The sequence below is a fragment of the Pleurodeles waltl genome, chromosome 3_1, assembly GCF_031143425.1.
Source record: "Pleurodeles waltl isolate 20211129_DDA chromosome 3_1, aPleWal1.hap1.20221129, whole genome shotgun sequence".
In the NCBI taxonomy this organism is placed as follows: domain Eukaryota; kingdom Metazoa; phylum Chordata; class Amphibia; order Caudata; family Salamandridae; genus Pleurodeles; species Pleurodeles waltl.
Window position 1 is genome coordinate 1,922,286,420 of NC_090440.1, and position 27,028 is coordinate 1,922,313,447.

The 27,028-nt window shown below is 44.7% G+C and overlaps 1 protein-coding gene across 1 annotated transcript in view; it reads left to right on the forward strand.

Annotated features, from left to right (window-relative positions):
- Positions 1 to 12,828: 12,828 nt before the first annotated feature.
- LOC138283643 (fibroblast growth factor receptor homolog 1-like) overlaps positions 12,829 to 27,028 on the forward strand; it is a 73,560-nt gene continuing 59,360 nt past the window's right edge. Inside the window, exons 1-2 of the mRNA XM_069221579.1 lie at positions 12,829 to 12,952; positions 17,979 to 18,152. Of these exons, the coding sequence (XP_069077680.1) occupies positions 12,829 to 12,952; positions 17,979 to 18,152 (298 nt within the window). The remainder of the gene's footprint in view (positions 12,953 to 17,978; positions 18,153 to 27,028) is intronic.

Below are 27,028 nucleotides of genomic sequence, written 5' to 3' on the forward strand. Positions count from 1 at the left end.
CTTGCGTCTCTCAGTAGTGATACAAATATAGTTATCAAATCCTCAATCAAGTGGGGGTAACACTTATCTGGGGTTGTTCGGTATTATGATGGGGTCAACAGGCAATTGGCAGATGTTAAATTCTATGAACAACTTAGATTTGATCCCACATTACATTGAATATACGGTGATTTATGAGAACACGTTTTTATTTTAATATGTTGAGGGTTTGGCATCCTATGTCTCAGTTTTGAAAATTCAACAGTATACCCTGGAAACAGAATTACTGCTCGGTAACTTGATATGCTACCTCACTGAGTACCTCTACATAACATAAACATTGTCTAATGGTGATAGACCATTTCTTCAAAGATAGGTCAGCGCCCATTGTCTTGCAAAATTGTGTGCCCATTGAGATGATGGAGTTTATCCTTCAAAATATCGATTCAACTTTGATGGTAGCTACTACCAAAAAATGTGGAGTAGCTTATTGGTTCGTGCATTGCTCCAGCATCATTTTGGTTCAGGCACATAGATGACCTCCTCATTTGGGGAAAGGAATCTATGATCTCAATTCATTCATTTAGTTATGAAGAATTCATATAGCTCTGGAAGCATGGACACACACACACACACATAAACACATGGACTATTAAGGCCAAATTGTTTTTAAAATCTTTCTGCGGGCAAGATGAAATTGCTCTTGATCATTTTATTTTATCTCTGAATTGGATAGACTGGAACAACGATTTTAAGATAGGGGATTTTCGTCACAGGTGGTTAGTGTTGCTAGAATATAGATAAACTATTAGTACCTAAAATTAGAATAAGGAGGTGGGATTCCGATTTGGTATGAACCTCACATCTAACATTAAAGTACTGTCATCCATTTTGTGGTGGAACATCCCAAGAGGAGGCATTGAGTTGGCAGAGTGTTTACCAAGATATTAGAGAATTACATACAAAAAGGTCTGATCACTAAGGGATATGATAGCGCAAAGGCATTTTACAAAGCAAAAAGTAGGAAACTGGTTGAATAAATCTGTAACTGCAGAGGAATGTAAAATCTGTGCTTTTGGGTTAAATAATTGTAAGATGATCAGATATGTACATCCAGAGATGAGATTTCAAATTACTACCTGATTAATTGCCAAAAGATTTATGTAGTGTGTTGATGAGGTCTCTTCTAGACTCATGCTGCATTAGTAGATGATGTGGTAACAATGAATGAAATGACTGTGAGAGATCTTCCTCCTATGAAAGCAATAGGGCAGAGTCTTTCTAACAAGAATCAAACCAAATACCCATTATTCCTCATGTGGCCCAATTTGATTGCTAAGCGCAGATGGGGAAATATTTACAGAGATACTGGCCAATCGTATAGATCCACCTCTCTATAATTTGGTCTTACTGGAACAACATTTCTTTATTTCAGAAAGAAACACCACCAAACACACTAACTTAGTAAGGTCAATAGCTTAGCTTATCTTCTTCTGCTATGAAGGCACTCGAAATGATTTGACTGAGCTTTATGTGCAAATGTTTTGGTAATCTTTGGTATGCTTTTTCATTTGTTGTCGTCATCAAACAACCTTTTCAATCCACCTATGCTACACTCGTAGTGAATCAGGCTGTGTCTACTATTTTCACCATCAAAAGAAGTACCAGTCATGGGTGACTTCTTTCTTTTGCACTTTTTGTATTCTTTCTAAAACCTTTTCTTCAGGTACAATGACATATTGCTTGGTTGAGCCCTAACTAAGTAGCACCCTTGTCCCATCTACCATTTAGCAATATACGCAAACAACATTGTAATTTTTACTATAGATATAATGCAAGCTAAAGCAACTACATGTAGAGCAGCAGTGTGTTTTCGAGCAGATTCTGTATATAAATTAAAAAGAGGGAAAACTAACGTTTTATGGAGGCTCATAGCTCTCAGCAAATAGAATTGAGTTCCTTAGGACCAACATTTTGAACCTTTTTTGTATGATCTTGCAAAAAAAAACAAAAGAAATGGGCAGAATCTGCCACTTTACATTTCCAGGCAAATGCAGACTTTCTCCTCAAAATGCCCATGCTCCTACGCTTCTTATAGCTGATTAGAGCCCTTTTTTATTGTTTACTCTATGTTACTCTTCAAGCGACTACAACGCATAATTACAGGCTTTATTTGGATATCAAGGGGTTCAGAGAGAAATTTGGATGGACATGTTTCCATTATGCTTTGGAGGACTCAGATTCCCGGATTCGAGATTTTTTTAATGTGATGCACTATGGGAAAATATACAAATGCAGGACAATCTCACCTTATGTAATCACCTGCTATAAATATGTTGTTTAGTCATATGGGCAGAGACAGGTTTTGGCATTAATTGAAATGTAACCACCCCCTTGTACTTCAAGTTTGTTTGAAAGTGGCACAGACACTGGTTCACATCGGTGCATATCGAGTTCTTTATTCTGTGCCAAGATCTCTAATAATGATATTGTAAGAAACTGGTGTGGATTAGTTGAGGGGGGTAGGTGCCCACCATAGATAATAACCACAAGCCTTGTCAAGGTGAACCACTACATTTATTAAATAAACCTGAGCTCAACCCCTTGGCAGCTATGACACAGTGTAGACAGGTTGAACTTAGACGCAATGTGTAAAGTATTTAGGAAGTACTAAAACAGTAATAAAGTCGAAAAGCAAAACAATAAAAATCCTAAAACGAAATAGAAATACAGGGAAAAATGTTCATAAACAAAATGACAAATTTCCAATAAAGGGAACAGAAGGTATGAATTTTTTAAATTGTAAGTAGAAATAGGGACAAGAAGCACAACATACCGATGATAGTCAATGGTCTTGGTAGAACAGGAACTAGCTGCTATTTCACGCTGACCATGATGGAGCACGGGTCGGATACACTAAACTAGATTAGTCTTGGTTAAAGATTTTGCCTTCTGACCTTAGTCCTTTAAGTCCCAATCCACCACAGAAGTACACTTCTAAAGCCCCCCAGGGCCTTCGAGGAGACACTGAGAGACTCACAGTTTGGTAGGCAGAGGCCAACAGGAGGGTACAGAGAATGGCCAGTTGCCACTAGTCAGCTGAGATGTTGCAGCAAAGGGCCTCCTGCACCTTATTGTGTCTCTGTAGCTTTAACAGGAGGTTGGCCTTATGTACCTTGGAGCCCACTTCTTTGTTCTGGGTACAGGAGAGAGAGAGAGAGAGAGAGAGAGAGAGAGAGAGAGAGAGAGAGAGAGAGAGAGCGCAGGTCCAGGCCTCGAGGGCTCTACTCAGGTTGCCGTCAACAGGTTCAGACCTCTTCTGATCTTCCTCAGGTCCAGGAGTGTTCTGGAGTGGGTGGCTGGAGGTGCTACATTTATGCCTGACTTGGACAAGTGAGTGGGATTGACCAGTGGGGAACTGGGGATGCCCTAACCAATGGAGTAAAGGTTCCTGTGTCTAAATTCACTTTGGGCATTTTCAAGATGGCCAAAGTCTTTGGCCACACTAAATTTGGGCTCTGAGTTCTTGGGGTGTGTGTGGGCAATGTATAGTATAGTATAGTAACCCTGGTGTCCTTCCACATCTAACACTAATATCCAAATTTAGGAAGTACCTTTACCCCCAACAGCCACCTCATAGAAAGACGTCTGGTAAATACAAAGTTTGTCTTTCAACAACCAGACAGGATACACACAAAGAGTTTTGGCATTCTGTTTCCGTCCTTTGAAGTGTGCCCCAAATGTTATATGTAAATGCTGCAGACTGATCAGACAGGCTCTGATAATGTAATGTCAACTGTCATTTGGTCCTGACTGGCTGGCAGGACAAAAGAAGGGTCTTGCCCAAGTGTCAGCTAACATTTGTCTGTAACAGAGGAGGCCTCTATGAAATGTGCCCCAAGTATTATATGAAAAACCACATCAGACCTCTTATGCAGGATATGACATTAAAGCAGCACTTGACACTTTAATTTGAAAGAGGATCCTCTAGGCCTCCACTGCATAGTCTATCACTTTCAGATGGGTCATCTCTCAGGTTAACCTATTTTTTTCTCTTGGGAGTAGTTTACACTTCACAACAGGGGATATATCGGGTGCCAGGTGAAAAAGGCACTGATAGGCCTTAGAATCTCTAGACAGGCAAATGGTAACTTTTGTTAAGTATCCTTTCTGTAATATTTAGGCAAAAATGAACTTTATCCTTTAATTTGGATTATGTTGAGCTATTAAAGTCCTTGAAATATTTCTCTAGCTGTTTCCTAGGCAGATATAACATTTAGTACATTTAGGGCCAGATGTAGGTAAGTTACAAATTGCGACTTGCAATTTGCGAGTCATAGCGACTTGCAAATTGCAACTCGCAATTCGCGATGCAGAAAGGTGTCTCAGACACCTTCTGCGACTCGCTATGGGGTCACAAAGACCCACCTCATGAATATTTATGAGGTGGGTCGCAGTTTGCGACCCCATAGCGAGTCTAGGCACTCAAGGGGATGGTGGCCTGCTGGAGACAGCAGACCACCATGTCCGTGACTGCTTTTGAATAAAGCAGTGTTTTATTTTTCTTTTTTCAGCCCGTTTTCCCTAAAGGAAATCGAGCTTCAAAAAGAAAAATTACCGAAACCATTTAGTTTCGGTTTTTTTCAGAGTAGGCAGTGGTCCATAGGACCACTGGCGGTTGAAAACATTTTTTTTTTTGCATTCACAAAGGGGAAGGGGTCCCATGGGGACCCCTTCCCGTTTGCGAATGAGTTACCATCCACTTCAAGTGGATGGTAACTGCGAGTTGATTTGCGACCGCTTTCGCGGTCACAAATCAACTCTACATCGCGATGCGGTCGCAAATAGGAAGGGAACACCCCTTCCTATTTGCGAGTCGGAAACCCATTTAGTGAGTCGGTACCGACTCGCAAAATGTGTTTCTGCATCGCGTGAGGCCTTTTGTGCCTCGCAAACGGCGTTTTTCGCCATTTGCGAGGCGCAAAAGGCTACCTACATCTGGCCCTTAATGTTGTATCCCATTGGTTTCCAATGAAACAACTAGCCCTACTACAGTGAAATAGCCCTTTGGGTCTTTTCACTGTAAGGACATGTTTTGCATTACACTTTTACATGTCCTACTCTTAATTACCATGCCTGCCACTTTGAAGGGTAGTAAAGCCTACTTAGGGGTGACTTATTATTACTTAAAAGGAAGGGTTAGGCCTGTCAAAAGAGGTTTTTTACAGGTAGAATTTGCAGTGTAAACCTGCATAGCCAGGCTACTGGTGGCAGGCCTGCAGTTATGTTTGCATTGCCACTGCTGTGGGTGGCACAATGAGTGCTGCAGACCACTGGTGACATTTTACTTAAAGGCCCTGGGTAACCTTTGGGTATCATATACTAGAGACTTAAGAAGTAAGTTAAATATGACAGTCAGGGATATGCCAGTTTCACCATGTTGAAAGGAGAAGCACAAGCACTTTACAACTGGTTAGCTGAGGTAAGGTGCACAGAGGTCTATAGCCAGCAAAAAACTGGGTTTAGCAAAAAAGGCAAAAACATTCAGGGTGACCCTGCAGAAATGGCCAATTTACAATAGATATGATTAGAGACTGTGAGATATTTGAGTGTAGAAATCTGGATCCTGCATCTGTTGGTAGACTGGAAAAAAACATGATTTAAGAAAGGAGCAAGTGATGTCCCTTGCGTCTCTCAGTAGTGATACAAATATAGTTATCAAATCCTCAATCAAGTGGGGGTAACACTTATCTGGGGTTGTTCGGTATTATGATGGGGTCAACAGGCAATTGGCAGATGTTAAATTCTATGAACAACTTAGATTTGATCCCACATTACATTGAATATACGGTGATTTATGAGAACACGTTTTTATTTTAAAATGTTGAGGGTTTGGCATCCTATGTCTCAGTTTTGAAAATTCAACAGTATACCCTGTAAACAGAATTACTGCTCGGTAACTTGATATGCTACCTCACTGAGTACCTCTACATAACATAAACATTGTCTAATGGTGATAGACCATTTCTTCAAAGATAGGTCAGCGCCCATTGTCTTGCAAAATTGTGTGCCCATTGAGATGATGGAGTTTATCCTTCAAAATATCTATTCAACTTTGATGGTAGCTACTACCAAAAACTGTGGAGTAGCTTATTGGTTCGTGCATTGCTCCAGCATCATTTTGGTTCAGGCACATAGATGACCTCCTCATTTGGGGAAAGGAATCTATGATCTCAATTCATTCATTTAGTTATGAAGAATTCATATAGCTCTGGAAGCATGGACACACACACACACACATAAACACATGGACTGTTAAGGCCAAATTGTTTTTAAAATCTTTCTGCGGGCAAGATGAAATTGCTCTTGATCATTTTATTTTATCTCTGAATTGGATAGACTGGAACAACGATTTTAAGATAGGGGATTTTCGTCACAGGTGGTTAGTGTTGCTAGAATATAGATAAACTATTAGTACCTAAAATTAGAATAAGGAGGTGGGATTCCGATTTGGTATGAACCTCACATCTAACATTAAAGTACTGTCATCCATTTTGTGGTGGAACATCCCAAGAGGAGGCATTGAGTTGGCAGAGTGTTTACCAAGATATTAGAGACTTACTTACAAAAAGGTCTGATCACTAAGGGATATGATAGCGCAAAGGCATTTTACAAAGCAAAAAGTAGGAAACTGGTTGAATAAATCTGTAACTGCAGAGGAATGTAAAATCTGTGCTTTTGGGTTAAATAATTGTAAGATGATCAGATATGTACATCCAGAGATGAGATTTCAAATTACTACCTGATTAATTGCCAAAAGATGTATGTAGTGTGTTCTCTTCTCTGCCTGTGTGGTTTGATTTATGTAGGCAGTAGAGTATGATAATTGAAACGAAGAAAATTGGAACATATGTGAGTTATACTGTGGTAACAGATTTTGGCAAGATGCGTAGTAGTGATTTTATGAGCCGCAAAGTAGTACATAGAAAGTAAGAAAGAGAGATAGGGAACTCTGTTGATGATGTCTGGAACCATGACTAACTTTGGAAATGCAAATCAAAATACTAAAGGTTAGAATTGGGGCCCAAATTTGGACACGCAGCTGGCTGATATGGAATGGGAAACATTGGCTTACATTCCAAAAGTATTTAGGAACCCTAGTTTTAGTTTCACCCAATTTAATTACTTAGATCAGACATACCTTTCTTCCAAACATAGAGGCAAAATGCACACTGGTGCTGGAGATTACTTCCTGAGATGTGAGCCACATACAGTGTGGGAGTGCCCTCAAATAGTGGAGTACCAGAGCAAAGCGGTATTCTAATGTTGAGAGGATGGAAAGACTAAAGTGCACACCAGAGCAATGCCTCTTGGCATTCTGCATCTTCTGCCTACAGCAAAAAAGTATAGATCCACAAACACTAACTCCACCTATGTTCTGGCCAAGAGAAGGATAGCTATAGCATGGAAGGCACCAGATGCCAAGGCGCGGAAGGGCATACACTTACTAATTTGCAGTGACAAAGGCAGAGCAGGATTAAATGCAACACATGGGACACTATGCTGTTATTCCTATCCAACATAACAAATGGAAGTTCACCATCAACACTTGCTGACACCCACCGTAATACATGGAGACGTAAGTCAGAAGGCATCTATGTCTACTTATGGAGACTCACCACAGCAGTCTCTAGGTGCACTAGTTCACAACCTGGTAGGTCCAATGGACACTGGTTAGTAGTTGACCCGCTTAAATACACCAAATCAGTACAACCGTCAGAGAGATACAATATGAACACATGGCCATGCACTTGAGGGTCAGGCCTAATCCGAAGTGCCTTGTTCACTTGTTGCGAAAAGTGAACTGCAAACGCACCAACCTCTGGGAGCAATAATGACTGAGTTCTAGGAGTAGGCTCACCTGTTCCCTTAAGTTTCTTCAAATTTAAAAAAGTGTGACACATTCCTAGCTATAGTAATTATGACCTAACAATATAATGAATGCTGTTTAAGCATTCCATTGGGTAACATGCAGGTACTAATCATTGCAATGCAAAAAAAACCAATAAAGAATGATTTGAAAGAAAATAGTGCCTGTCAGTTTGAATAAAGAATTAGGCTTGCATGTGTTTCTTTGATATGGAATTACTAAGGAAACTGGTTGTACAATGTGAAGGTTATGAGACCTCTGAGTTTAATAGTACTGTCTGATGCATGCAAATAGGGACTTATGGTACTGAGAAAACATTTATCCTGCATGGAATGATATAATCTGGGTCTGGTGGCTCAGTGGACTAATGCATCTACTCCAGGAGTCTGTGTTTGACCTTATGGTCACATGTTCAAATCCACCAAGTCTTTCATGCTTCTGAGGTTCAAAGTACAAGCTACTTACCTTCAGTAATGCCTCATCTGGTAAAGACAATATCTAGTTGCAGATTTCTTCCCTTTGAATTTCCCCCAGCCATCAGACTAGATCTGGAGAATTTTGTGAGCAGCACCCCTGTGCGCCGTCAGATGGCGTTGATTAGCTCTGTCTCCGTCGTCAACATCATCCACACCGGATATGACATCACAGTTCCCATGAAGGTGCCACCCTGGCGCATTGACGTCAGTTTATTTTCACAACTTTCTACGCCAGAAGCGCAGCGCCATAAAGAAACGGACTACTTGTGAGTCAAAATTAAGGGCGTGAAAGGGGAGTCCCTGCCTCTAGAAATCATTTCTCAGAGCGGGGAGGATGGGTGGGTCAGTAAGGAATCTGCAACTAGATATTGTCTCTACCAGAGAAGCCATCTCCGAAGGAAAGAAACTTGTTCATCTGATAGAGGCTTCTAGTTGCAGATTCCTTACCTTTGAATAGATAGCCAAGCAATACCATCCCCGGAGCTGGGTCTGTGAACCAAGTTCATACATCTGAGTGATGAGAAAACAGAGGTATTGGTACTAGGGAAGAACCCATTACTTTAGGATCAAGTCACCTGGCCATCGTCATTAGGAGAAAGGCCAGCCCCTTAATCAGAAGTAAAAAGCCTAGAGCTGATTCTGGATGCTCAGTTGTGCATGACCTCACAAGCACAAAAGGTGGCTGGGAGCTATGTTTGCCTTGTGATGGTACTGAGAAAGGAAATAAGGCTGCTCCCGATGAAATCACGTAGGGTGGTGATTCAAGGATTGATCCTTTTCCGTCTAGATTATGGCAGTACTCTTTATTTAGGAAGCCTGAAGGCTGAGATAAAAAGCGGCAAATCATCTAAAATGCTGCAGCTCGGGTGTTGCTAGGCATTCCGAGGACACAGTCGGCAGGGGAAGCACTCAAAACGTTTCACCGGCTTCCTATAAAAGGTAGAGTAAAATGTAAAGCATTATGAGCCTGGTTTATACTTTTTAGCGCTGCATTTGCGTCATTTGTTTGACGCAAAAGTGTTCGCAAACTTACCAAATTCAATTATATTTTGTAAGTTTGCGCCGCTTTTGCGTCAAAATATGACGCAAATTCGGCACAAAAAAAGTATAAATCAGGCCCTTTGTATCTTACATAAGGCTAAATACCAGGTTAGGCCATCCATTCTGCACTGTCTGACTACCCCTACTATACCAACAGGGACTTGAGATCAAGCAATTGTTCGTTCTTGATCTTCTTGAGAATTCTGGGCAGAAGTGGTATGGGCGGAAAGGCATACAGGAGGCCTGAGTTCTACATGAGACGTAAAGCGTCTCCGAGCGATTACTGCCTGGGATACTCCAAAGTGCAAAACTGTTGACATTTCACTTTCTCTGCAGAGGAGGACAGATCTAACCAAGGCTCGCCCTACTGCTTAATGAGACCGTGCCCCACCTCTGGATGGAGACACCTTTTGTGATCTGCTGGACATTTTCAACTGAGTTTGTCTGCTCTGGCGTTCAGATATCCCGCCACATGTTGAACCACCAGGGATATGCCCTGCACAGAGCCTCTTGACAAAATATCCATGACCCCACCCCGCTCTACTTGTTGCAGTACCACATGGCGGCAGTGTTGTCCGTGAACACCTGCACCATCTTCCCCTTGATAGAGAGAATAAATGTTTTTAATGCTAACCATATTGCACGGAGCTCCAAAAGGTTGTCGTGGAGTCAGGATTCCACTGGAGACCTGATGCCTCTGATCTCCTCCTCTTCCAGGTTGCTGCCCCATCCCTACTACCAGATTTGGTTGAGGAAGGGAGAGGGATCTGCCTCTGACCCAATTGCAATTCGTCAACCACCACTACAGATCTTTCGCAGCTCCCTCAGAGATCTGGACCTTGTCAGAGAGATTCCTATGATGCATGCCCCACTGCAGAGCCCACATATGCCCACATATGCTATCTCACATGTGTCACCAGCAGGATGCAGGAGTCCATGAGGCCCAGCAGCCTCAGAGTCATTCTCACAGAAATTCATGATAGAGGTGAAACATCAGTGTCAGAGACGGAATATCCCAGACTTGTCACTCGGGAGGATAGACCCAAAACTGCAATGTGTCCAGAACAGCTCAGGTGAAAGGGAACATCTGAGAGGGAGTCAGGTGTGACCTTGGCATGTTTATCGTGAACCCCAGCGAATGCAGGAGGTTCGCCGAAGTCTGGAGGTGGGAGATGACAGTTTGGGTTGAGCCTGCCTTCAGCAGCCAGTCATCGAGATAGGGTAAGACTGAAACCCCTGATCTACACAGATGAGCTGTAACTACTGCCATCACCTTGGTGAACACCCGAGGTGGTGCTGGTAAGGCCAAAGGGGAGCACAGTGAACTGAAAGTGTGTGTGGCCTACCATGAATCAAATGGAACATTTGTGGGTGGGCAGCACGGGAATATGGAAATAAGCATCCTGCAAGTCCAAGGCTACTATCTAGTCTCCTGGGTTCAGGGCAGATAGAAACTAAGCCAGAGTGAGCTTCTTGAACTTCTCCTTTTTGAGGAAGAGATTGAGGGACTGAAAGTCTAGGATAGGGTAGAGGCCCTTGTCCTTTTGTGCACCAGAAAGTAGCAGGAATAGCAACCACGACCTACTTCTGGCACAGAAACCCTCTCTATGGCTCCCTTGGCCAAGAGAGCTGTAACTTCCTCGCGAAGAAGGGACAAGTGATCCTCTGGCACCATTCCGATGGTGGAATAAATGGAGGGGTAGTTTTGAAGGGGAGGGAGTAGCCACTTCGGACTATCTGACAAACCCAACTGCCTGATGTAATGGATTGACAGTGGAGCAGGTGATGGCGAATCCTGCCTCCAACCGGCCATAGATCGGGGAGACTTAGACTAGGAAGACTTAGATGCTGCTGCATAGGGGGGCAGCAGACTGTCCAGACCGCTGGCCACCTGATCCACAAGGGTGGTGGATCCCACACCCTCAGGGACGCAGAGGCTGGGCAGCATAAAAGGCACGGTGCCTGGCTGGGAATGGACACAGTTGGAGGCCCCTTCCATAGCCACAAAAGTGGTGGAAAGCAGACTGGGAGGGGGGTGGTGCCACTGTGAGGTCCAAGGACCTGGCTGTAGCCAGAGAATTCTTGAAGTGCCCAAGTGCTGAGTCTGCCTTGTCTCCAAAGAGACGGGTGCCATCAAAGGACATGTCCATTAAGGTAACTTCGACATACCCTGAAAAGCCATACGTCCTCAGACAGGCCGGGCACTGGGCCACTGTTGAGGAAACCACTATGCCTAGTGAGTCAGTCGTGTCTAGTCCGCAACGGATTGTGAACTTTGCTGCATCTCTCCCATCGGCAACAGCCTGAGAGAGTACAGCCCAGGCCTCTTCTGGGACCTGTGGCAGCACTTGTGCAACTGGGTGGGAATAACAACCCAAAAGGCATGCAGTGTTCACGGACTGCAATGCAAGGCTGGCGGAAGAAAACATCTTCTTCCTAAGTGTGTCCAATCTTCACCACCATAGATTAGGAAGCTCCTTCCTTCCTAGCCACGGTAGGGGGAGAAAACATGCCAGTATTTGGAGAAGTATCCAGTCCGCTTGCTTCACCAAAGTCTGTACCCCAGTCCATAGGTTGTTCTTCATGGAGCTGGTTTCTAAAGGGTCCAGCGACCCCTCCCATTCGTCCTGGAAACTTAACCCATGAGAAAGTGGCTCAGGATCCAACCTAGGAAGCAAGGCTTCTGCCGGCCTCAGAACTAGCACCATACGAAGCCCATCTGGCGCCGTGTCAGAGTTGGATATTACAATGGGGATGGTGCTGTCCATGGACGTGGACGGCTTTGTGCACTTTGGCACCTGTGACAGGGAAGGTCAGATTGGTACAACCAATGCCAATCAAACTTCAGAACAGGATCTTTGGGTGCCCTCGGTGCCGAAGCTGCCAGCGCGGACCTCAAAGGGGCCCCTTCTGACACTGCAGGCCCAAAGGTGCTCCAGCAGTGTTGGACTGCCAAAAAATGAGGCGCATAGCCTCATAAAACCTTTTGGAGTTGGGCAGAGGTCGCTCCGGCTCCCAGAAATTCAGGCAGGCGCAGAGTCAGCCCAGTTGCAGACTCCGCAGAGTGAGGCCTAGAACATCGACACTCCCTCGCCTCGACAGATAAGAAGTTGAAGAATGCTTTGACTTCTTAGATTTCTTCTTCTGCCTCGACTTACCCTATTGCTCCGAGGACTTAGAGTGGGACAACAATGATGGAGGACTCTGCAACTGATCCAGGAACCTTCCTCTCAACCGAGATTTTGACTTGCGTGGAGTCGAGCGTCAGGCTTTCAGCTTTAGGGACTGCTCCCTCAAAGCCTTCAAATGCATGACCTGACACTCGAAGCATCACTTCGGGTCTTGGTCATGCTCTGGGCACCAAAGGCACACGAGGTGCCTATCCATCATTGACATCGCATGATGACAAGAGCCACAGGGCTTGAAGCCAGTCTTTCTAAATGGCATCCTCAATGCACCAGGAGTAAAACACTCAAAAAACCCTTTGATAAAAAGTTGAAAAAAGCCAGTCAGAAAATGACTGAAGGTTAGTTCTCTTCGGATCAGTGCATGCTGGTGCGGAAAAAAAGAACTGACTTCAGCTCGCCGGGGTGGCACTATTAGAGACCACAACGTCATACCCGTCGCAGATGACGCTGACGATGGACGCAGAGCTGACCGATGACACCTGATGGCACGCAGTGGTACTCCTCACAAATTTCTCAAGATCCAGTCTGCCGGCTAGGGGAAATTCAAAGGTAAGGACTCTGCAACTAGAAGTCTCTATCAGATAAATGCGTACTGTTGAGAACAATAAGCATCTGTTATTCAGCACCAAGATGCAAGGCGGGACTGGCTGTACCAGGCATCAGGCATTTCTCTTGAAGGCTGTAAGGTTGGGGGGCGCTTTTGTTACTGGGGGGCCCGTTGTGTAGCAGCATGGCAGTTTTAAAAGTACTTCACAGTTCCTTGCATATCCAACAATTTCAGGCAACAATAAAAGTGGCAAAATAACTCTGGTGATTAATGTACCTGCTGGAGAGAGATCCAGTTTTGCCTAGTGGCAGTTTTGACTTATGTAAGGTAGCGCAGAGGGTTAATATGCCTGCTGCAAAGAATGTGTACTATGAAGATTACAGAAAAGTATTTAGGGGCATATTTATACTCCGTTTGCGCCGAATTTGCGTCGTTTTTTTCTACGCAAATTCGACGCAAAACTAACTCCATATTTATACTTTGGCGTTAGACGCGTCTAGCGCCAAAGTTCATGGAGTTAGCGTCATTTTTTTGCGTGAACACCTTCCTTGCGTTAATGATATGCAAGGTAGGCGTTCCCGTCTTAAAAAATGACTCCGATGTTATTGCGTCGGATTTATACTCCCGGGCAAAAATGACGCCTGGGAGTGGGCGGGTCTAAAAAACCTGCATTTGCGCCGGATTTTAGCGCCTGGGTCAGGGCAGGCGTTAAGGGACCTGTGGGCTCAGAATGAGCCCAGAGGTGCCCTCCCCTGCCCCCAGGGACACCCCCTGCCACCCTGGCCCACCCCAGGAGGACACCCAAGGATGGAGGGACCCACCCCAGGGACATTAAGGTAAGTCCAGGTAAGTATTTTTTTTAAAAAAAATTGTGGCATGGGGGGCCTGATTTGTGCCCCCCTACATGCCACTATGCCCAATGACCATGCCCAGGGGACAGAAGTCCCCTGGGCATGCCCATTGGGCAAGGGGGCATGACTCCTGTCTTTGCTAAGACAGGAGTCATTTCAATGGGGGATGGGCGTCGTAAAAAAATGGCGCAAATCGGGTTGTGGCGATTTTTTGGCCTCAGCCTGACTTGCACCATTTCTGGACGCCCATACGCCATTTTCCCCCTACGCCGGCGCTGCCTGGTGTACGTCGTTTTTTTTAACACACACCAGACAGCGCCGCCGGCTAATGCCGGCTAACGTCATTCAATAAATACGGCGCCCGCATGGCGCTTCAGAATGGCGTTAGCCGGCGCTAATTTTTTTGACGCAAAACTGCGTTGGCGCAGTTTTGCGTCAAAAAGTATAAATATGGGCCTTAATGTGCTTAGTTCAGTGGGATACTGCTTTTGTCACAGAGATCCTTTTCTTACTGTGCAGTTCATAAGTTACAATCATAATCTAGCACAGTGAGCTATGGACAGCCAACAAAGAGCTGCATGCAAACTGCATGATACATGTTAGAAAGATTTTTCCCAGTCCTTGATTATCCTAATTTCGCTAAAAGGATTTGTTTGGGTAGAAATTGTTATTAGTAGAGTCAACCCCATTCATTGTGTTACTTTCTGAATGCTGAGTTTATGCTGCCCCAGACCAAGCACTCTTAAAACATGCCTACCAGTATGGATGACATGTGAATCCTACACCATGTAGCCCCCTTTGTCTTATGTAACAGTTCTATACACTGATTTACGCATGTATGAGTCATTGTCTCTGTATGTGTGTGTGAGATTTAAAGTGCTCCAACAGACCACGCTGGCAAGACAGGCACTATAAAATAAATGAAATAAATGTTAGAGAGGGGCTATGGAGAGATGAGAGGCAATGTTACAGGGGTAATGGTGATGGAATCATTGAAGAGCCCCAATAAATACTGCTGGATCCTGGTGCATTGTAAGATCATCATTTACTATGCTTCAAAACCTAATACAATTGAATATATGATGAAAAATGTGTTGTAGGATGAACTGTTTCTGCCATTTTTTTCTAACTTTCTTGGGGGTAGAACTGCCAAAGCGCCACTGTAGTGGTCAGGCACACTCTCTATGCACCCTAGGGGGGGAAGGTACTTGTCTGACAAAATTTGCCATGGCTGCTTTGGGTTCCCAGTCCGGCCCTGCCAAAATGCCCCAATCTGTGCTTTACAAAGACTTATGTGAAGAGAGTAATGTGTTTGGCAATAAGGCCAGGATCAATATTCACATTCTAGGGCTTAGTGTAATGCAGGATGTGTTTAAGGACCCACTTCAGGTTTTATTGAAACCATTTTGATTCACTTATAAGATACGATGAAATGTGTGCATATAGCAGAATATATATGAGTAGCAGTGGTATTATGGACTTATGGAATACGGTGAACCTTGAATGTGTGCAGAAATGTGCACAGAAGAAGCAGAATTAAATTGAGTCCATTCCAAGTTCTGGGCAAGTAGATTGAATCAGGATGGCACCATGCGCTTGCAAGTTTGAATCGGAACTTACGTATGTAAGCATGTGTGAGTGCATGCACATACATCTTAGTTTTTAAATTAATTTCTACCTATCGTATGTCCTGTATTTTAGACTGCCAGACAGTGTCAGACCACTGCATGTCTCTCCATTTACTCATGCCGAACTGAGCCAAACGTGCAGCAGCTTATTTCGCCATTACCTCAGCGCCACCCTCTCAAGCTGACTTAATACTGTTTCAACCTTACAATCATATATTTTATATTTCAGTTCCCTTGAATGTTCCCTTCGCACTCATGACAGCTTTAGACTATTCTCCCACACAATTGACATAGGCATTTTATTTAACCCACTGCCACGAAAAGTGATGATAGGTACTAAGGCCCATATTTATACTTTTTTTTAGCGCCGCATTTGCTTAATTTTTTGACGCAAAAGAGGCGCAAACTTGCAAAATACAATTGCATTTTGTAAGTTTGCGCCGTTTTTGCGTCAAAAAGCGGCGCAAACGCGGTGCTAAAAAAGTATAAATATGGGCCTAAATGTTAAAAAAATCTTCCCCTTTCTAGTCTGTCAATTTCCTAATCAGATCTAAGTAATTAGCCATGTTGGCTATTGTAATAGGTTTTTGGTCCCGTACCTCAGAGTCCCTCCATCTCTGTACAAGGTCATCTACTTTGCCACACAAGCCACCTTTTACTTTCACAGACGAGGTGGTATTTCCTGCTTCTTGCTTCATGCTGACACGCTCTTAGCTAAAAGGCTTGATTAAAGAAGCTCAGAATAGAATTAAAGACCATATGCAGGGCTTCTCCGACATACTTTACCCATCTGTTTTCACTGCATGCTGTCACGCAATTTGCACTTAGAAGATGGCCACCTACTATCTACTGTTCAACCTCTAAACCGTCCCGCAACAACTTTTACCCTCCCTGCTCCCCTGCACTGGATCTGACCCCTGACATTTTCTCCCTCTGACTTCATGATGGTCCTGAAAATGCACCGCACCTAACGGAGCACACTGCCCGCACTTGTTGCAAAGACCCACCTTTGCAAACATGAGATTGGCTTGGTATTGAAATTGTACCATGTGCATTTTAGGCTGAGCGGCTGCAGAAAATGCTTATTTAATTTAGTGAATTAAGGGGAATATTTAAGGAAAGTGGCACTGCACTTAGTGCAGAGCCACTTTCTTTGCACCCCTTAGCGCCCCCCCACCGCCACCATGTGTGCTCTGAGCAGGCGTTAAAAGTGCTATAAAAATGACGCAAGGAAATCTGTTAGATTTCCTTGCGCCATTTTTTTGCCCCCCCTGGCGCAGGCATAATGTAGCGCGAAGGGTTACAAAGTGGTGCAATGCATGCATTGCGCAACTTTGTAAATATGGAGGAAGGATTTTGGCTATGTTGGGCCACATTAGCGTAAAATAAATGACCTAATGTGGTGCAGGGTAGCGCTAGGAGCTTATAAACATGCCCCTTAGTACTCTGTTCTAGTCTACTGGTGAAAGCAATCCAGCCAGTGGATTTTGCTCTGGATATATTATTTCATTTAGCAATTGGACGATATTTAATTGACAACAAGGCTATCAGGGTCTATCAGGGTCTAAAGGTGCTTTATCTACTGCCATTAATGCCTGTCATATGCCTGCCCATCATTCAAACGTGAGTATCAGGAACGTACTGACACAAACTGATACAGGTTGCATTAACGTTTTTGTTGCCGAGTACTTCATCTCTGGTAAAAAGATCCTCACCTTACATCATTATACAGTAACCAAGTCTAGAGTTCACCAGGCTTTTAAATATTAAGAATAAATCTGTGCCTGGGTGAGATGTTTGATGTACCTCACCGCATTGTGTCCATCAGGGTTAAGTTGTTGATGCTGCCCATAAGAAAACCTAGTAAATTTGAATTATTTTCTGCAGTTGGTGAGATTTCAAAGCCTGTCAGAGCGCACCGAGAGTTCTGGATGGGGGGGGGGGGGGTTGTGATGAGAAGGAACTCTCTCGGGAGAGCAGCGCTTGGTATGAGAAGCGAGCACATTAGGTTGTAGTACTTTTGGAGCTCCACAAGGTGTCTTTGTGGGCCCAGAGCCTGTAGGAAGGAGTTGGGTCAGTCGGGTGTCAGTCAGTATAGAACCAGAGCCTGAGGTATGGTCAGGCAGATTTACGTGCTGTATCACTGGCCTAAGAGCAGTTTGTATGGGTCAATGACACACCACTGCTGGTGAACCTACAGTAGTCATCTTAGGCTGTTTATGATCTCTTCACCTCTGCACCCACCTCTTGATTCTTCAACAATGTCACCTCCGCAGATGTAAGGAACAAGAGACACAAGCCCATTGATTGCTGTTTCCCTATCCTTCTGTCCTTGCAGGGTTAAAATGCAGCAGGTTGAGTGAGGTATTGTGTGACATCTGGAACTGGACAGGAATGGCGCACAGGAGCAGCACTACGAACCGTACCACTAGAGCAATAACCACAGCTGCTGTGTCTCATACAGCACGCAAAGACACCAGGACCTCAGCCACAGCAGCGACCAAAGTCGTGGGTAAGTATTTCATACAGAAACCAAGAATTTAGCCCTAGTGATAACTGCAGGCTCCATAGTCGGATGGACACCATGTGAATCTCCTTCAGCCACCTTCTATTTCTTTAGAATGGTAAACAATGAACTCTTAGAGGGTCAGTGTGCTTGTTTAATTACTTACAACTGTAAATCTATAGGTGTATCATACCAAAACGTTACTTTTTGATTGGTTTTTAGCTTATGAATATCTAACAGTAAGATTGACTCCAAGAATCTGAGACACATCTGTAAACAAGCATTTACAATGCATCGGGTCTCGCGTTTGCTCATGTTAGAGCTGATCGCGATGTAAACTCCTAACCCGACTTTTCACCTATCGGGCAAAAGTGCATTTATGTACATAACACGAAAAAGTGAAATCAAGTATGTAAAGCGCTCGACTTCTGGCAAGCGATCTCGGGCTCGTAAATTAGAGAAAAAAAAGTCCACGAGCCCGATGGAAAACAGCGAGCCTTGCATGTTTTCTGTACTTGGTCGCTGCGCTGGAGGAGGGCTAGCCACCGGAAAAGGCATGCCATATGCGTGCCTTCGACTAATGAAGGCAAGCAGATTTTATTAGGGAAGCCCACGAACCAATAAAAAACACTGACATGAAGTTGACAGGGCTCCGAGCCCTTTTCTAAATACTAAAGAGTCTCCCTGCGAAACGCATGCCCGAGCGCATGCAACGCCGGCTCAACCCTAAAAATGGAGTTGGCACACACACACAGAAGGTTGAGGTAGCGAGCTTCACTTTATTTGTAAACCACAAAGTCACGAGTGGTAGACAATCAGCACGAGCTCCACCTGACCTTTCCCCTCAACCACATTCTACTCCCCAACATTCTTAATTCTAAAATAACTATACACATAACTCATCGTGCATAATACCATACAACAATGGATGATACTATACATGTCCCTTTTTAAAAAATCGAAATAAAAATAAAACAATATAAACAATAGCTAAATGTAAACAGGACACAATACAAAATGCAAATGAATACAAAACAAAATCATTCAGCTTCTTTGAAAATTTGATCACTCCCTTTGAACTGCATTGTAACGTGTTTCAACTAGATCTGCTCTGGACTCAGAAGTAGTAAACGTTTCAACGCCACCTCATCAGCCTCAGCTTCATTAATAAGAGGCTGAACTGTCGCTGCTTCTCTTGATCTGCCCTTATCAGCCTGATTTTTTTCACCCTGATATTGTTCTGACAAAATGCTGCTCTCATTACATCGAGTATATTTCATATTCAATGCATAATCATCAAAAGCAATCTCATCATCAACATCACCAAATTTACTCCATTCTTGCCAAATGCACTCTTGACCTGGTTTAAGCACCATGATAGAACTCTAGTTCCACCACCCCTTCTTGTGCAACAACACAGCACTGCCTGCAACTTTCACCACTTACACAAGATTCATGATTTCAGACTCACCTTTGCGAGCAAGAACAGGTTTCACCTTCTTTAACATTTTTGCGTTTGGATCATTTACTTTGTCAAACTAGATTTTACAACTAATCTGTTTAGAATGTAGATTACTTCTAGCCTCCTGTAGAAGCTTTAAAAAATAAGGGCTTGATTACGAGGTTGGCAGTCCGTGCACCGCCATGGCAGTGGTGGCGGTCTGATCGCCATTGGCTTGCCGGGTGGGCCACTGTATTACAAGTCATGTGGGCCTATGGAGTAAAGACCGCTGTGGTCCCGCCAGCATTGGCTGGCAGTACAGACCGCTGAAGTCACAAGGCAGCCCAATAGGCCAGCGGAGACAGTGTTTCCGCTGGACACATTATGAGGTTGCACACCACCAATGTGACTGTGGCGGTCCAACCACCGAGAGTATAAAGATGGCAGCTCACCTGCAGGCAGCTTTACATGTCCTGTGCCGCCAGGAGCCCATCACAGAAGTCCTACTGCTGCTTATCGATGGAGCCTAAAATCCATGCCACTTTGGATGCAACTGACCGTAAATACACCTACCTACCTGTGTCATTACGCCCAACAACAGGTCGTTGTGCTGTTAATCACATAAGATGGGGGGCACGCTATGGGCACCTAGTACACTTGTCATTGTGTACACAGTTGGAGTTATTCATAAAGAAGGACACATTCACAGCTATTAAACACCCCCTTTGGGCAGGTCACTCACACTGCACTGCAACACTACACAAAAACACACATCTACACATCTTAGGTACAGGGACAGTGAACTGTACACAACACCAACATCACATCTACAAATACAACTGACAACCCCACATTGCACACATGCCATGGACTGTCGTCAGATCCAACACACATATGTATGGATGTGTCATGGAACACAAACATCACTCCCATTAAACAGCCCTGCAGTCGAACCACACATCACCCACATTGTAACACAATGGAAGGGCAATGGGATGCACAATAGTCAGAGAGACACATATCCAAAGCTCACTATGCAAACAATACCTGCACAATAGGGATGGTGGCATCAGGAGCACTCTGAGAAGGGTGCTGCACTGGGACACTTTGTACATGCCCATAAAACATTTGCGTAGGAACTGGCCTTTCAGGTATCTCAGAGAAAAACAATACTACAGCCAAGTGACATGCCTATGTGCACAATGTGGAAGTGCAAGTCAAGAAAGCACATACCACTGCAACAGCATGAGACATACATCTAGATGAAGTAGCTGCATGGTACACAGGGCAAAATGGACACATGCACAGTCAAATGCAAACAAAGGTAGCACAATTTAACACCCTCCATGTCTGCACAAACAAAAGTGGAGCTCCCACACTTGAGATGTTAGGAGGACAAGTCTAACACCACACATGCGGACATTGGACAACACAAGATGAAATACGTACCATACCAAACAGAACACAGTGCAATGACACCACAATTGCATTAACAAACATATACAGTCAATCTCTACCTTTGTCTTGGATGACACCAGCACCGCCCACAAAATCAGATACTGCAAACAACAGCAAATAGATCAGCAAGCAGGCTGAAACACACAACTATAGGCAGACAACACAAGTAACTCAGGAACAACATAAAGGTAGAAAAGGAGTTGCAGGGCAAATTTGTACCCAAAATAACAACTGTTTGAGTTTATTAACAACCAAATGCAAAAGTCCAAGGCCATTGGCCAGTCCAGCAGTTTTTAAGTGCACAGTATTGGCTCCTATTACTGCCAAGGAACCTCCACAAATATGGGCATCAAGAGAGCAGGCAGGCACCTTAGAGATTATCGGGCAGGGGTGGGATCAGATTTGGGATGACTGGGTTTGGGTGGGGTGGACTTTTTCTTAGGAGGGGTGGGCTTCATCTTGGGGGAAGAGGGTATGGGTGCTTGCAGGTGGGTAAGTGTGACAGGGGAGGACTTGGTTGTGGAAGGGATGGGTTGAAATGTGGGTCGGGCCTCATGGGTTTGGGAGTGGAGGGAACAGGGGAAAGGGCAAGTTAAAAAAAAACTTTACTTGGGAACACAGGGACAGTCATCAGAAGGGGTGGGGGATTTGGAGGTGGAGGGAATGGTTGCCTGGTATGTCAGTGTTGATTTCATGGGTGTGTCCTGTGTGAGGTATGCTTATGTTTGGGTGGTGTCTGTTGTGTGTGTGAGTGTGGGCGTTTGCGTGTCTTGGGTGCTGGGAGGTGGAGGTGCTGGATGATGTGGAAGTGATGGATGTTTGTGTGTCTGTTAGGGTGGAGAATGCAGGTATGGTGGATGTGATAGATGTCTGTGTGTCTATTGGGGTGATGTCTGCAGGTGTGGTTGGTGTGTCACTGGCTGTTGTCATGGTGTCTGTGGGTATGCTTGATGTGGCCGGGGGTGTGTGTGTGGTCGCTGAAGTCATGTGTGTTGGTGTATGTTGAGTGCTTGCATGCTGGAGTGTCTTGTGTTGCTTGTATTTATGTGTGCTGCTTGTGTGTGTTGAGGTGGGGTCATGCGGATCTGTCTGTGTGCTTGTGATGGGTAGAGAAATTGGGTATTTGGATTGGGAAGAGGGAGGTGGGGGGGGGACAAAAGGAGGGTGACTGGCGGCCATCATTGAGGAGGCCAGAGCCTGAAAAGATCTCTTTAGGCCAGACATGGCATAATGAATGCCTTCCAGGCGCCACTCTTGGGTGAGTGGGCACAGCCAACCCGGAGAGAAGCAATAGGGAGGGTGGTGATGGAACTGGGGTGGTGGACAAAGATGGTACTGGAGCATGTCCAGATGAGTCCACCACCAGTAGGTGGCCACTGGGGAAAGAATCCAATGATGATGATGTAGAACCGGTCTCCTCCGTGGCACTCCCTTCGGCCACTGGGTCCCTCTGTGTCGGTGGTGTCTTGACCAGAGATGCCATGGCCAGATGCTTCCCACTTGGCTGTGCCCTGTATCCTTCACTTGTCTGGGCTGATGCTGCAAATACAAAGAGAAATAGGGTCCCCACATGTCTCCGATCACACTTGAACAACAACTCTGATTAGCAAACATTACCATGATGTCAAGTAGGCCCCAGCAACAAACTCCATCAAAGAGGCCCCAACATGTACCATACCATATGCATGCATGCCATCAGAACTGTCAACAGTTGCCCAAAAGAAAATCAGGATCTCAGACAACCACAATTGCATGGCTGAAGTTGTGCAATCACAGGAACCACAGAACAAGTAGGAGACCACAACACCTTCAATGCTTTGTATCATGGAGCATACCTCACTTACCTCTTGTCATACAATAGTAGGCCAATGCCAACTGCATTCCCACAGATCCCACACAATTTCATGCATACATTTATTTGTCACATACACAATAACACAACAATAAGAAATGATGCTCCCAGAACATGCCATGTTGCTGACAACAGCACAGTAGCCGATAGAAGGTGACATGGAAATACTCCTGTCACACTGGAAACATAACCACAATGCACACTTCACCAAGTGAAATTTGTCCCAATAGAGTCATGGAGGTAGTACGAAGGTTGCTGTGATAGGCTACACATTTGGCATGGAAATGTGCATTGTAGGCATTATGTACAACATGTCAGCGAGATATGTCCCTAAAATCCACAACACAAGGAATCAGCAAGCCCCTGGGAAATCACCACTAATGTCTAGCACCCCTTACAATTACATACTCTGATTGCATCAGTAAAAGTCATTAGTCCTTTGTATGCTGGAGAGACATAAAGATTTTGCAAGTACCTGTAGAAGGCCCTCAACATGTTGCCCATTGGGAAGCTACATCACTGTCTCCATTTTGGTCCTGCAATCCCAGATGTCTGTGGATGAATGGTTGTACCCAAACACATGTGATTTCAACATTCCATGATGCATGCAAACAGTCAGGTAACAAACCTTCCCCATTACACATGTGCAGTGCACTTTACTACATGATGTCACATCAGTGGCCTGGAAATGCACATTGTGGCTAACAAATCTAGTCATGCACGTCTTGTTCCTCATTCCTACTGCTGTTGTATATGCCAAATGACATGCAATGATGGCTTAGGGTATGTGTGAGCCAACTAATCAATGCTGACACACAAAATATACTCCTGTTACAAATGCCCTATTCCAAACACCGATTGGCATGCACATATATGTGAGGCATTGCAGGAATCATCCCATGAACACAGGTAGACCATGCATGAAACAGCACTGTACACATTTTGTCAAAAGAGAAAGGGACACATGCCAACATGTAGGCAAAAGGAATGTTGGCAACAGTGATGGCACGGACATTCCCCACCAACCAAGGGAAAGTATTGATCTGTAGCTGCACCCAAAGATAAATGTATGCTCTGTCACATGTATGATGGACATCTTGCACATTACAGACAGTAGTGAGGCACCAGCACCCATCACACGCTGAAGACAAGTATCCTCTGGCTGGCACATGCCAATATACTCATTTAACCAGACACATGGCTGAGGACAGTGATCCATCACTTCCTTTCCTTTGGCCTGTAACAATGAGGAGTAATGGTCTGTTGCATAGAATTTACAACCATTACAACAAGCAGTACTTGATTGATCAACATACACAGCCAGATGTTGACCCTGGAGAGCAAATTGTTTGTAGATTGTACACAGTTGTATCCTAGGTCCCTGGGCCAATAGGCAAGCGCATCAGTATGCACCACATTACATATCTACACAACCAGTCACTCATCTATTGTGTCACACATGGCACATCCCTGAATCATCAGGGGGAGATGTCAGAACCTAAAACATTAACATGGCAATGTGACAAGCAGGATTATGCCCTGTACTCACCCCATTGTGGCTGCTGTGCTCCCCTCAAATGCCGATTACGGTCTGGGTACGCCACTGCCAGGATGCGTGACATTAGGGGGGTGGTCATGATCTGACGTGCTGAAGTGTCTTCCCTGTGCGTGTGTACACGGTGGCCTTCCAAATGCAGACTCACGTTACTTCAGGGGATGGGTTCTGTGTTATGTACCTGTACCACAGAACACTCCTTTGGACATATGTGTCTATCCCACAGAGATAGTATTCAACATACAAAGGTATCCATTGCACAATTTCTGCTATGTGACCAAGGCACTTTCTCCCAGGAATCAACACATTGTCTGCACTGTGGGACTGTCATCAGTGCAATAATCCTGTACAGGACAAATAAGACTTCTTTGAATGTGACAAGAGAGCTGTGGGAGTAAGGGACCTGTCATGAGTCAAAGACAGACATTGGCAATGATGAAAAATGCATATGTGGACTACTTCTGGGATGTACCTCAGTACCCATTCCTAATCTAGTAAATGGTCTGAGGCTTTTAGGGCATGTTTTGCCACTAGAGCCTCATATTGGCCACATGGCACGATCTGCTGGTGTTCAGGGAGTGGGCACAGTGCCACAGTGACTCTACCACAGCATGGACTATGTCCCATACTGGGAGATATATTTGACAGGCTCGGCCTCTGCAGGCATAGAGAACCTACATGACACACGATTTCCATCACTTCAATGCATGACAATACATCATGTGGGCATCAGCAATTTGGCATGTGGTGTGTGTGGCAACCTGAAGGGCAGGGTGATTCAAGATATGCCTTCCGGACTACAGTTTGGTAAGGCAAGATGTGGGGTGAAATATCTGTGGTACTAGACACATTGCTTACAAGATCCTCGAATAACTCATACAAAATGCATACACAGCTCATCCTGTCATGCACATACATGTTGTCTCACATTTACAAACGTAAAGAAAAAGATGTCAGTGGATGGCAGTAAAGTCTTCTTACCTAGTTATGTGCATCCAACACAAGGAGGGCCTAGGACCCCAAAAACCTCGCACAACACAATGTGACTGAACCTAACGTATAGTACTGACCACCAATACCTGCACCATGTACATCCCATTGATTGAACACAAACTGCAATAACAGGCACACAATAAATCTAACTGGCACACAGAGGCACATTGTAGCCTTTGAGGAGGGAAAGGATGGTGTCGAACAGTATCAATTGTGCCTATGAGATTCTTATCTGCTCTTCTGGTGAGCCAAGGGCTGTCCATACAGGAGACCTCATCAACTAGCCTGTCCAACTCCTCTGGAGAGAAGACACCTGATGGATGTGGCATGATTGGCTTCAGAGCCGGCACACAGCAGCTCAGGTCGTGGAGGTGTTGCTGTGAACAGTGTCTGGAGTCAAGTGAGTGAATGTGCACAACATGGCAGTTACGTCAGGTAACAATGTTAGCTTACGGCTGTGTCTACCATGATTTCAACTGCATACTGCCCTGAGGACTTCCGCCAACAGTCATAGGCAGTTCCTAATGTCCAGTGGAGTACGTCAGGCATCTGCCATTTTAGAGGCCTGAAATGCTGTATTCGGGTTTATAAATTGTGTCAGACCTGCAATATATGCTCAGTTGCATAACCAACATCCTTATTCTGTCTTGTCATGTAGGTCCTTCTATTCAACCACTACTGTAGTTTGTTGCAGGGCACAGGTGGCATTTAACAGCGGTGCATGGGCCACCACCGCCGACGGTCTTCTTGGCTGTCGGACTATACAGTCACATTTTGAGGGGCAACTGTGTGGCACATCTTTGAGTTTCGTCCAAATCCATTTTGTGGACACATGTTTAGAAAACCATGGGTTCACATGTGACCCTTGTGTAGTTGCGGCAGGGATGCACACTGGATGTCATGTCTATCCAGTCAGAAATGCTTTGTCACATGATATTGTTAGAATGCATCATGTATGTTTCTGTGGATACACTGACTAATGTTACAAATCATGTATTGTCACACCTAGGTATCCTGGAAGAGGCAGGATGCCACAACCTCATGTCTACTGTGTGTAGGAAAGTACCCTCTTTCTTGGCATGGTTAACCCCTTTTTCTGCCTGATGTCAGTGTGTTTGACTGTGTTCCCTGGGATCCTGCTAACCAGGACCCCAGTGATTATGCTCTCTGTCCCAAAAATCTGTATTTCATCCACAATTGGCTCCCTGGTGCCCCATTATAAGTTCCTAGTATATGGTACCTAGGTACCCAGGGCTTGGGGTTCCAGGGGATGCTATGGGCTGCAGCATATATTTTGCCACCCATAGGGAGCCCAAGCAAAGGGTTCTGCAGGACTACCATTGCAGCCTCCATGAAAAGGTGCCAGCACCCTTTCGCTGTCATTTTCACTGCACCAGGTCACTTATAAGTCACTCCTATGGCAGGAATTCTAGCCCAGAGGGCAGGGTGCAAAGTACCTGTGTGTGAGGGCACCTCTGCATTAGCAGAGGTGTCCCCCACGAACTCCAGGCCCATTTTCCCGGACTTCGTGAGTACGGGAACACCATTTTACGTGTGTACTGGACGTAGGTCAATACCTATGT